The sequence below is a fragment of the Cydia fagiglandana genome, chromosome 12 (assembly GCF_963556715.1).
Source record: "Cydia fagiglandana chromosome 12, ilCydFagi1.1, whole genome shotgun sequence".
Taxonomy (NCBI): domain Eukaryota; kingdom Metazoa; phylum Arthropoda; class Insecta; order Lepidoptera; family Tortricidae; genus Cydia; species Cydia fagiglandana.
This window is the reverse complement of record NC_085943.1, coordinates 12,253,144-12,265,882: the sequence shown is the minus strand read 5'-3', so window position 1 is coordinate 12,265,882 and position 12,739 is coordinate 12,253,144. Positions and strand designations below refer to the sequence as shown.

Below are 12,739 nucleotides of genomic sequence, written 5' to 3'. Positions count from 1 at the left end.
GACCTGGTTTTACCACTGCAATCAGTCAACGCAGGGCAGCTTGTGGCGAACTGCTGGGGAGTATCGTTCCCACGTAGCCCAGTGCCCTTTGGCCAATTTTTACCTTATTGACGGCATCTATGTCAGCCCCGCTGTCCAGCAGTAGCTCCACTGTCGCTGTGTGCCCAGATCTCGCTGCTAGCGCCAGCGGCGCGTCTCCGGCAGTGTCGGTGTTCTGAACTCTGGCTCCGAGGGAGATGGCGTACGCGGCCACGTCTGCCGCTCCTCGGCTGCACGCGCACTGGAGAACGTCGTTGTTTTTCTAAAGAAATAATACTAGTTCAAATAAATAAATTATTATTATAGGAACAATCTAACACTAGTTCCCACGGTAAGGTCAAGAAAGCAAAAAGGTGGGTAAAAGACTTAGGAAGGAGATAATAGGAAGTTTAAAAGACTTGAAAACTGATTTATTAATTAACACATCGGTTGCGCGTAAGTGTTAATAAATATGTTGTATCGAATGTACTCGACGTATCATTAGATTGCATTATAATGTGGAATTAAAAATGTGCCGGTCAAAATTAAACAAGTAGATACTTAACTCGGGTTTCAATCTCATTGATTTTCGCGTAACTATTTTTCAAAAAGTGTTCTCATGGCTTAAAGATTTAAAACATTTTTGAACATTGTACTTAAATCAAAACGAACGTTGAAACTCTATTTTCTTAATCCTAATAAAGTAAAGAAAAGGTCGTCTAATGGTTTTTTAGCAAATAATTAATAGTTTTTAACATGCGTTAAATTACGTTATGCTTGTAAAGAAGTATTGTAAAAGTTTGAAGGTTAAATATTTAGGTGTAAGGTGAAAACACTAACCCAAATAGTTAACAACCTGTCTTAAGCATAGCAACGGAACGGTACAGCGGTCTCCATTCTATACCTTGAGATGCTTCATTTACAGAGATCAAAGTGATCCGCATCTGACCCCCGCACTAAGGAATTAAAATATCCTTGTGTGACTAAAATACGCATATTGGACTATTTCCACAAAATATCCTCTTAAAAGTTGTTACAACTTGTTGTTATAATGATACCTTCTCAACAGTTTAAGAAAATGTTAATTCTCGTAATTACGTAAGATCATGTTTCAACAAAATTAGGTAGGTACTTATCTTTACTTGTAGGACTGTAAGTATCTACCTAGTAGGTAGGTATCTAGGACGACTGGGACAACTAGAGACATAATTTTGTTAATTAGTTGTTGAATGTTTTGCAATACTTTAAAATGAGGGAGTGAGGGAGTGTTTACTCTTCACATTAAAAAAATCACACCACATTCAAAGATTCACGAGCTGCACGGGAGGTTCCTTTATTTATATCGGTATTTTTAGTGTTATAACTAACATATCATTTTTAGTGTATAAATAACATCAACATTAGATATTATATTTTGTACACATATTTCATACATTTATTTCTTGTTTACAAATTCATTTACATCATAAAATTGCGCCTGCAGGAGCCATTGTTTAAGTTTGCTTTTAAATACATGCGAGGAAGGTGCATCCCTGATACTGTCCGGTAGCTTACTGTATATTTGCTGCTGCTGTATTTCTTTCGATACCTCTCATTTAGAGAGGTATGAGAGGCCGTGCCCGCCTTTCGGCTGCGACGGCTGTGGCGGGTCGCTCCCCACCGCGAGGAGGTTAGTCGTCATTGCATCGTTTCTGTACATATTAGAGGGCCGAGGACGTAGACTGATCGTTTGGATTTCGCGAGCTTGTGGGGCACGGGGGCAAGCTGGCCCGCGTTTTTATTGCTACGCAGACTGTAAATATTTTGTGTTTGCTGATTTAGTTGCAAACTCTTTGCTATTATTGTGCGTAAATATTGCCACATTTTGAATTAATAAAGGTGAAAGTGTTAGTATGCTAAATTGTCGAAAGCACTCGCGAGCAGAGACATCGTCAGGAACACCTGCTATTGCTCGAACAGCTCGCTTTTGAGGTACAAATACCTTATGCCAGTCTGCTGATTATGATATGCTGGTAATTAGGTAAAATTGAATCTTCTTCATGCCTACATACCTTACTTAGATACGCTAAAAGTAACTTGATAGCTTACCAGTAAATTTCCAGCTGAAAACGAAACTACCAACAGTAGAAATAGTAAGTAATATGACTAGGAGTGGTTACTATTAGCTGCTAGATATCGGACGTACCTAACTTAGTTGCAGCAAGATATTGGATTGAATTATGCCCGATCCGTGTGCACATGTAGGTACCTACAAGTGTACCTACAGTCAGTTTTGAAAGTAGTTAATTACTAGTACATTTCTTATACACAGACATCGAAATTATGGGGACAAAATTTAATAACAAGTAGGGAGCTCCTATAACGGTACACTCAATTTTATTAGTTATTACCTATCGAGGCTATCGATAATTTTCCCAAATACTATAACTAGTGATGGCCCCAAACTTTGTTTGTATATAGGTATGGTTTTTTTAAGCAGGTTGTATTGTTTTGGAGTCGATGATAAAGTTTGGAAAACATAATGATGACTGAAGGTTTGAACTCGCGACATCCGGATTGAAAGTCGCACGCTCTTACCGCTAGGCTCCAGCGCATGTTGCCCGTGCAAGTACATATTTCTATTTGGAGAGCTATTGCAATTCATGGATATTTGGGTGCGTACATGATGCTAACTAGACTAAGGGGCTATTCATAAATTACGTCATTTCAAATTAGCCCCCCCCCCCCTCTGGACATCAGATGACGGTAGCATGAAGTAGGAGGAAATGGGGTCATTTGAAGCATGATTTTTGGATGATTATAGGGGGGGGGGGGTCGAAAATCGTCAAAAATCGATGACGTAATTTATGGACAGCCCCTAATACTAATTACTAGAGAAGCGTTCCCTAGTGCATCCCAGAGTGCATCCGATGCAAATGCAATCAAACTATTCTCAGCCTGGAGTTAACGCTGATTTACATCCAGAGTAGCTTCGCAACAATATTTGCTGAAACTTTATTAATAATGTATATGTATATACCTATATACCGTATAAGTAATACCCTCCTGGCGAACGAACTGGATTTTGTAAGATAATGTAAGTGCGTAGATACCTAGTACTTAAAGAAAGTAATATTAGTAGGTATTATAGGAAGATTGTTACATCATATGTATGTCGCAGTCGGATCGTATAATCCGCCGTATTACATTACGGCTAGTCGTTTTCAAAAACAGGGGCGTTTTGAAATGCGGCGGTTTAACGATTAGCCGTATTGAATGCGGCTGAATGAGAATCCGCCGGAATGTATTCGGCGCCATACGTTCTTCAACACGGCTAGCCGTAATGTAATACAGCGAGTCATTAGCCGCCGCTTTGACAGTTTTTAGTTCCCATTTTTAACACTCGTGGCGCTGCCTGACAAACGCTGGGGTGTCCATCAAATCTGGAGTTTGTCGGACTGTTTCTTTTCAAAAAAAAATTTCCTTCGCAACTTAACTAGACGGAGCCCCGCGAACGCGGGGCTCCTATTTCTGAGCGGTTTGCCCTTCGGGCATCTGAAGCTACCTAACGAACCTAACCTACCTACCTATTGAATAAGTGAGACGTCCGTGAAAACATTACACTTTGGGGAAAAAAGCGTAGGTAGGTAATTAGGTTAGGTTCGTTAGGTAACTTCAGATGCCCGAAGGGCAAACCGCCCAGAAATAGGAGCCCCGCTTGCGGGGCTCCGTCTATTTAAGTTGTGAAGGAAATGTTTTGGAAAAGAAACACATGTAGTGCGGTGGAACCATGGTAGAAATAAATTAAATTGCAAACATTGTCAAACTCCGGTTACGTAGGCGACCGAAAGAACTGGTCACTCTACAATGTACGATGTGGCTAAACGTGGGCCGCCTTATTGAAGAACGTATCGCAGTGACAATCCGGCTAATCGTCGAACCGCCGCATTTCAAAACGCCCCTGTTTTTGAAAACGGCTAGCCGTAATGTAATATGGCGGATTATACGATCTGACTACGACATGTACAAATGTACGCCACATCGAAGTTGCGCTCTTATTTTAAAGCTACAATCTAAATAAACATGAAATTAGACATGAACATTCAAGTAGGTACCGTAAAATGGGGTGAGTAGGGTCAAAACTGAAATTCAAACCTCGATAACATTTTATTTTTACACTAGCTGTTGCCCGCGACTTCGTCCGCGTGGAATCTTATCTTCAACATTTTACATCTTTAGTACCTATAATTTTCATATCCAAGCAATGTTGAAATTAAGTACTTTTTTTAGCAAGTTGTATGAAGTTTTAAGTCAAGTGGATTTTGATGTTGGTTGCTGAAATTACTTTTCTTGTATTCTCATAATAGGTACCTATGCCCTTATACAAAGATTCAAGTTCCGCATTCCGCACTCACAAAATATCTGATCTCCATACAAACTTTCAACCCCTTTCTCACCACCTTGGGGGATGATTTTCAAAAATGCTTGAATTAGTTTTCATGTTTTTTAATTTATTACCTTTTTTTCCAAAAAGTTAAAGTTCCTAGCTTAAAATTAAATTTTCACCACAAGACGAATTTTCATCCCCTTTTTAGCCCCCCTAAGGAAATCCCTAAGGATTGAATTTCCAAAAACGTTGCAATTACTTTTTTTTGTAATCGGCTATTAGGTCTTTCTAAGAAATTTCAAAGCATTTGTAATGGATTCAAACTTTCAACTTCTTTTTAACCCTGTTAGGGGATGAATTTTACAAAACGCTGAAATTACTTTTCCTGTCTTCTAATAATATCCCTAAATACAAAGATTCAAGTCCCACACTCGAAAAAATGTTTGATGTCCATACAAACTTTCAACCCCTTTTTCATCACCTTAGGGGATGAATTTTCAAAAACGCTGAAATTAGTTTTCTTGTATTTTAATAATATATCTTTTAAAGAAGTTTCAAATTCGTAGCTCAAAAGAAAACTTTAACCCCATACAAACTTTCATCCCCTTTTTAACCCTGTTAGGGGATGCATTTTATAAAACGCTGAAATTACTTTTATTGTCTTCTAATAATATCCCCAAATACAAAGATGCAAGTCCCGCGCTTGAAATTTTTTTTGATATCCATACAAACTTTCAACCCCTTTTTCACCACCTTGGGGGATGAATTTTCTAAAACGCTGAAATTAGTTTTCTTGTATTTGAATTTGATACTTTTTTACAAAGTTTCAAGTTCCTAGCTTAAAATAAAATTTGCACCCGAAGACGAACTTCCATCCCCTTTTTAACCCCCTTAGAGGTTGAATTTCCAAAAACGTTGCAATCACTTTTTTTTGTAATCGGCTATTATGCCTTTCTACGAAGTTTCAAAGCATTTGTAATGGATTAAAATTTTCAACCCCTTTTTAACCCTGTTAGGGGATGAATTTTACAAAACTCTGAAATTACTTTTCCTGTCTTCTAGTAATATCCCTAAATACAAAGATTCAAGTCCACCACTTGAAATTTTTTTTGATATCCATACAAACTTTCAACCCCTTTTTCACCACCTTAGGGGATGAATTTTCAAAAACGCTGAAATTAATTTTCTTGTATTTTAATAATATATCTTTGTACGAAGTTTCAAATTCCTAGCTTAAAAGAAATCTTTAACCCCATACAAACTTTCATCCCCTTTTTAACCCCCTTAGGGGTTGAATTTCTCAAAATCGCTTCTTATCTCTTGTACACTTTATACATGCAATCTGGTGTGCAAATTTCAACTTTCTGGCTTTTGTAGTTTCGGCTCTGCGTTGATGAATCAGTCAGTCAGGACACTTGCATTTATATATATAGATATGAAAACTGAATGGTGTACCTATATAATAAGTGTTCCGGAAGTTTGTATTTTAGTTTTTATTTTATTTTGGGTAGTTCCGTTTCATAACTTTGACGATAAAGAGGAAAACACACCTCACCCCGTAGTGCCTCGTATTTGGGGTGAGAGGGGTTTTCATACAAAGGTGATTTTGGAAGATTGTTGGATCGTTTTTTTTTTATTATGCGTATTATTATAGCTCCATTTTAAATTGGAATACATTATTTTTGTAGCTGTAGCCTTAAAATCCCTTCTCACCCCCCTCTCAAACCGTCTCTCCCCATTCATAACCCACCTCTCCCCGCGAAACCTACTCAACCCGTTTTACGGTACTTAACATTGAATTACAAAGAAATAAGAGGTAGTAGAAATTTTACATAGATACTTACAAAATTTGTACTCGCTCTATTTTCTTTGTATATTATTATTTTATCTACCAGACATGGATATACCCTACATAAATGTAGTATACCTATGTTACGTAAATGCAAAGTTTCATGAAGTTTAAAATGATGTCGGCTTAAAATGATAGCGTAACAACATCGATTGTATGGAAGTGGCTCCATGGCGGCGGGTTACGAGAAAAATCGGATCAATTTCGCTGGTAGAACCTAATTCTCAATACATATACTTCCTTACCTTCAAGTTGTAAAGTTCCACCGCGACGCTTTGATGTAGGTAAACTGATGATACTCACAAAAAAGCCCGCGGCGACTAATTCCTCACTACAGTCGTAAGCCTCAAAGGCTTTGAGAACTTTAATCTAAAGCCTTTTGTTAGGTACTTTGCTTGATCCGTCATGAGTGTGGGAAATGGAATGGGAGCGTAAGGAGAGATTACATAATAACAGGATACACTGGCACGAGAGGCCTATGTTCAGCAGTGGACGTCTTATGGCTGAGATGATGATGATGATGACAATGGCACACTTTTACCTAACTATACTTGGGGGGATGTAAGATGTAACACAGGAAAGTATATTTTTTGTAAATCTAAAAGAAATGACACAAATTGGTTTCTGTTTCCTTGTATGAGTTGTATGAAAATATTCCTGTGCGTCCAAACCGCAGCTTTAGGCAAGGACAATATTCATGGATAATGATATTAATGATCAGAGATGTGACTTATTTGAAATTACTTGTATTTAAAATGCAAAATACCTATTTTGTATTTAAATACCTTTTGAAGAAAACTATTTTGTATTTTATTTGAAATAGGTTTTGGGACCTATTTTCTATTTTCAAAATACAAAATACTTTATAGTAGGTAGGTAATGTAGGTAGGAGATACAATCTCTTCTGATGTTACAATCCTGGCAACTCTCTCATTCTTTTAACATGGAACTGTTGAATCTGCTGTTTAGTAACGTCGCAAATGACCACAAGCGTAGCAAGTGGTTAAAAAAGTGGAATCTTAAGTGTTGCGAGGGTTTCAAGGCACGAGAGAAGAACAATCTTTTTGCCCTGGTGAAACATAAACGAGACGTTTTCATCACACTAACGAGAGGCATTATAGTAGCTGTAAAACATTACAAATTAATGCTTTAAAAGTTGGCCGTTAAAAACCATCATCCATACCTACATCCTACCGGTTAATATGAGCAAACTAGAAATTTGCACTTTAGATAGAGGATTGATTTCAAAGAATAAAGAGAGTATTTTCATCTCGGAAATTCCGAGTAGTACTTTTTAATTCAGACTAGGTATTCACTACTCAGTGAACCTTTTATCGCAAAGTATTTTTATTTTAAAAAAGTATTTTGAAAATACCTATTTCGTATTTTGTATTTAAATACAAATTCAAAAACTATTTAGTATTTTGCATTTGAAATAGTATTATCAAGGAAGTATTTGTATTTTGTATTTAAATACTTTTTATAAAGTATTTTTCACATCTCTGTTAATGATGGCATTTTGCTGTCAAGCAGTGGCTTTGTTAGACAGTGAGTGAAATCACAAAATGCCAGCCATGAGGTTACCTTATTCGTTGTAGCCAGGCATGCGCCGGCGTCGACCAGTGTCTTCACGGCCGCCAAATGTCCGTGCCACGCCGCCATGAGGAGAGGTCGCATGCCGAACTGTGGAGGCGAATATATAGTTAACCTGCCACGGGTATATTATACTCGTAGAAGTAATTGTGGTTGATAATCACTTCAATCAGGGTTTTAACTCTTTGACCGCCAAACGACGTACGTCACCTGACGACTAGGTATCAGTCCAATATCAACTTGTGCATTTTGGCAAGGTTCACGATGAAGCGCTGCACACTAGAGGCGAGGCGTGGTGTTCAATTCAAAGGGAGAATCGCAATTTTTTCAATCTTACGTGCTAGAAAGTTGCAATAATAATTTTAATTTCCCATCCAAGGTGAACGACCATGCTGTGCATTTCATGGTAATGCTTAAGTCAATACTTAGTTGACATGTTCTTTCTCTAAAATCTTAACATTGTTGACTGCTAATGGAGCATATAACATGTATGGACGCCTACCTCTCACGCCAGCTAACCGATCATACCTATATGTATTGTGTTTGTATGTTTAGTTCATGTCATCGTGTCTTAAGGCCCCAGTACACAATGGGCCATCGCCGGCCACTCCAAGGGACGCATTTATGCGTTAGAGGGAGCAAGTGATATTGCTATCTCATTCTACCGCAAGGCTGCGTCCCTTGGAGTGGCCGGCGATGGCCCATTGTGTACTGGGGCCTTTACAGGCCAAACACCAAGTTTCCGGGGTTCGATATTGGTCTGAATTTGCATATATATTATTATCTTGACGCAATTAGAGTCGAAATGGAGTATTGTCATGCAGAATCCTTATTTAATGTTAATCTTATTATATTAGTATGTAAAACCATAATAAAATTATTAAATATATCATACTATTTTTTATAGTAGGTACCTATTAATTTTAATTTATACACAAGTTATAGTGACTGTATTCCGATCTAGTGGCTAAACTGAAAATCATAATTCGAGACCAAAAAAAGTAAGACAATGTTGCCACTTTTTACTAGCGCGTCTTGAATTTATGTAAAAATAAGTAGGTAACTAAAAGTACTTTTTTAAATCGTAGGAGTAAAATTACCAATAAATAAATTATCTTAGCGTGTTTATTTATAAAAAAGGAGTTTACTATTTTACAAAAAATGAATTACAGTGGCAACGTTGTCTTACTTTTTTTGGTCTTGAACTACGATTTTCAACCATTATTTGTGTCACATACATTATACATTATTATACAAACACAAAAAATTCGACTGGCTAATTTTTCTTACAATCTGTAAGTAGTCAGTATCAAAAGTAGCGGATCACGGATCAGCCTATGCGTCATAAGTAGGTATCTAATTCTCAAATAGCTTGTCAAAAAAAGAAGAAGTACAGATACAGATACTATTGCAAACTGTAAAGATTTACGAGATAGAGAGAATAGCTAGATATCTATTTGGAAAAGTTATTACACTTTTGGCGCGTACGGCGCGTTGTTTCATCAGCTGCTATTGATGCTAACTGTACAAACTCAATCAATCGATTGCATTAATGATATTCCATTTCAGTGTTTACTCTAGGATATCAATTCAAATGAGATAACCGTTAAATGAGCAACCTACCTTGTCGGCAGCTTCGATGTCACATTTCGCGTCGATGAGCAAGTTGACGATCTCCACGTTGCCCCGGCTGGCCGCCCAGTGGATCGGCGCGCGCCCGTACTGCGCATAAATTATTAAATTATATTCGGTTGACGACTGCCAGCCCTGGGAATTGGGCGATATCAATGTCAGTTTTCTGAATAAAAGTCAACAACGACAGTGACCACTATAGTTCGTTTTTTTAGCATTAGAAATTAGGTAAACAATCTTGAATTGTCTTTTAATTGAAAAACACATTTTAAAAATAAGTTGCGGCAAATATGTAACAATTATAAATCTAATACGATCATTTATATTCTTCTGCTTTCATAAGTAATAGTTTTTGAATTTTAAAAAGCGTTTTTCAATTAAAAGACATGTCAAGATCGCTTACCTTCTTGCAAGTTCTTTCTAATGCTAAAAAAAACGAACTATAATGCTATGCCTAAATAAGCACTCGCACACCATGGGGAAACGTGACATAGGGCGGTGCAGACTCTGCATGGAGGCAGAGGAGACACCCTTGCACATCCTCACACAGTGCCCTTGCCTAATGCGTACTCGTGACCTAATCTTGGGCGGACACATATTGCGCCCGGAGGAGGTAAAGTCTCTCGAGACCAAAAGGATCCTGCAGCTGTTTGATGCTGCAGGGTTGGATCGAGAGTTGTAGTAGGTGCCGTACACAATAGATCAGGAATAGTCGCAGTGATACATAGGCTTTGGAGCCTTAAAAGCCCCTAATAAAGAAGAAGAAGAAGACCACTAATGAAATCAAATCAAATCAAATATCATTTATTATCAGTCAAGTAAAGCCCATAGGTATAGTGCGTCAAGCAAATCTTGTCAGTAGCAATGTAAAGCAAACTAAAGTAGGGCAACACTCAAAGAGTAGTATTGCGCTAAGAAAAGCAGCAATGTACAATGTACATCGAAACAAAACTTTTTTTTCCGCTGAGCGCGCCTTGTCACGTACGTCAATTCAAATTGTCACTCGCGGATTCTCTATTGAAAATGTTTGAAATTGTTATTAATACGTATGGACGGACAATTTAAAAGCAGTGTGTGATGTTGATAAAAATGATTAACTAATTTGAAGATCTCAAAATAAAATTGTAAGTGGACTATGCCGTTAAACAAGAATGTATGAATAAAATCATTGCTTCAGCAGGTAGATGTCATACTGGATTTTCATATTTTATTAGATTTCTCAGTTGGCACTGTAGGCGTTGTAGGCACCTTAGCTTTAATTAAGCACAGTCTTATTTAATATATTGGTATTTAATGGTGACACAGCAGAAATATCTCTTGAAATAGAATCGATTCAGAATGTAAACATTGTAAACCATTTGTAAACAAACAAGATGATGGCTGTCATTCGCGATCCACATTCCACAGATAAAACACAGCTGACACGCGATTTTCGAATTATTAGAACACAGTGTGGCTAACCCGCGATTTTTCAAATTTGCCGCCGTTTGCTACTGACAAGATTTGCTTGACCCAGATACATACCTTACAAACTAACATACATAAGTACAATAGTAAAATAACTGTTCCAAATTTTAGGTATCTATGTCAAGCGGTCTCTGAGAAAAACGTATTTAACTGATTTGCAAGACCGAAGTGATCCCATAAGTGTTCCGTAAACAAAGTTTTGTACGGAACACTAATTATACAAGCTAAAAATTATTTCGGCGACACAGCGGTTTTCAGTTAGCATATAGGTATATGCTATGCTTAACATTAGTGGTGCGGAAATCAATCAACAACATTGGTTGTAAAATCCAGCGGAGCGGAGAAGGTTACCTTGCCTTCACACACCTTCTTCTTCTTCTTTATTAGGGGCTATATAAGGCTCCAAAGCCTATGTATCACTGCGACCATTCCTGATCTATTGTGATCGCCACCGACTATAACTCTCGATCCAACCCTGCAACTTTAAACAGCTGCAGGATCCTTTTGGTCTCGAGAGACTTTACCTCCTCCGGGCGCAATATGGTAGGTAAGCTTACATGTGACTTACAACCACACCAATTGGTTAATTCAGCCTGCATGTATCGTCTTCTCTCATCTCCGCTCCAATGGAAAGGCAGCCTAAGTGGACGCCTTTTAACAACATGTTGTACTTAGCACCTTGTTTATTCTTTATATAACAAGATGCAAGGTCTCCAGAATTAAATTGAAACAATTTTTAGGGTTAAAGGGTAAAAACGGGACCCTATTATTAAGACTCCGCTGTCCGTCTGTCCTTCAGTCTATCTCTATGTCTGTCTATCTGTCTGTCTAATCTAATTATATACTTTTATATTTTTATCATCCATATATAAATATAAAATGGCAAATTCTCTCCTTTTTTAATGAATGTTTTATTTTGTAGTAGTTAAGTGGACATGAACCGTGGCAAAATGCCGGGATAAAAAAAAAAGAAAGAAGAAAAAAAAGGAAGAAGAAGAAGTTAAGTGGACATTGTGTTTCATGAATTTATTTAGTGTTATACATAATTCAAATAATTTATTTCTGAATATTATTATGCTTCTCCTCTTTGTATTCAAACACAATTGACATTGTTTATGCATATATATCTTAAATATTGTATCTTGTCTGTCATCAGGCTATATCTCATGAACCGTGATAGCTAGGCAGTTGAAATTTTCACAGATGATGTATTTATAACAACAAATACTAATAAAAGAATAAAATAAATATATAAGTGGGGCTCCCATACAAGAAACGTGATTTTTTTTGCCGTTTTTGCATAATGGTACGGAACCCTTCGTGCGCGAGTCCGACTTGCAACTTGGCCGGTTTTTATCACTCGCCTGGGAGCAACTTATTACAATTTCAGTAGGTAGGTTTAATTTAAGTTTATTCGACCTCATTATGGTTAAAGAGCAAGCTATGATCAAAACTTATCTCTAGGGAATGTGAGGCGAAGCTTTAAGGATTAATATCAAAGGCAAGTTGTAGTTATGTAGTTATTATAATGAAGAGATCAGAAAACTTTTTGAACAAATGTAATACGTAGGTACAGTATTTTAAACCATATACAAATTTCCATAAATTTGTGCCTTACAGAATTTAAGGTCGTTTTCCGCAGGCCTCGCTCGGCCTCCGCGTACGGCAGGTTTGTATGGAACACTCACGTTGTTCCTACAGTTGACATCTGTAGGCCTCCGCAGGGCCTCGCGCACGGCCTCGGGCTCGTTCTTGATGACGGCCTCGTGGAGCAGCAGGTCGTTTTGCTGCACCCGCGATCGCCCCTCGGCCAT

The 12,739-nt window shown here is 37.7% G+C and overlaps 1 protein-coding gene across 1 annotated transcript; it reads right to left on the bottom strand.

Moving 5' to 3' along the window:
- Positions 1 to 25: 25 nt before the first annotated feature.
- LOC134669353 (putative ankyrin repeat domain-containing protein 30B-like) lies at positions 26 to 12,739 on the bottom strand. The gene is made up of 4 exons (XM_063526868.1): positions 12,614 to 12,739; positions 9,450 to 9,548; positions 7,818 to 7,916; positions 26 to 301 (listed from the first exon to the last, which is right to left on the bottom strand). Exons 1-4 carry the CDS (start codon positions 12,737 to 12,739, stop codon positions 26 to 28), a joined length of 600 nt encoding a protein of 199 aa, XP_063382938.1.

What these genes read in the sequence shown, in the direction of transcription:
- LOC134669353 (XM_063526868.1), bottom strand. Translation starts at nt 12,739, where the DNA reads ATGGCCGAGGGGCGATCGCGGGTGCAGCAAAACGACCTGCTGCTCCAC. An exon ending in ATGTCAACTGTAGGAACAAC is followed by an intron (nt 9,549 to 12,613) that starts GTGAGTGTTCCA and finishes ATTTATGCGCAG; the next exon opens with TACGGGCGCGCGCCGATCCA. An exon ending in ACATCGAAGCTGCCGACAAG is followed by an intron (nt 7,917 to 9,449) that starts GTAGGTTGCTCA and finishes TCGCCTCCACAG; the next exon opens with TTCGGCATGCGACCTCTCCT.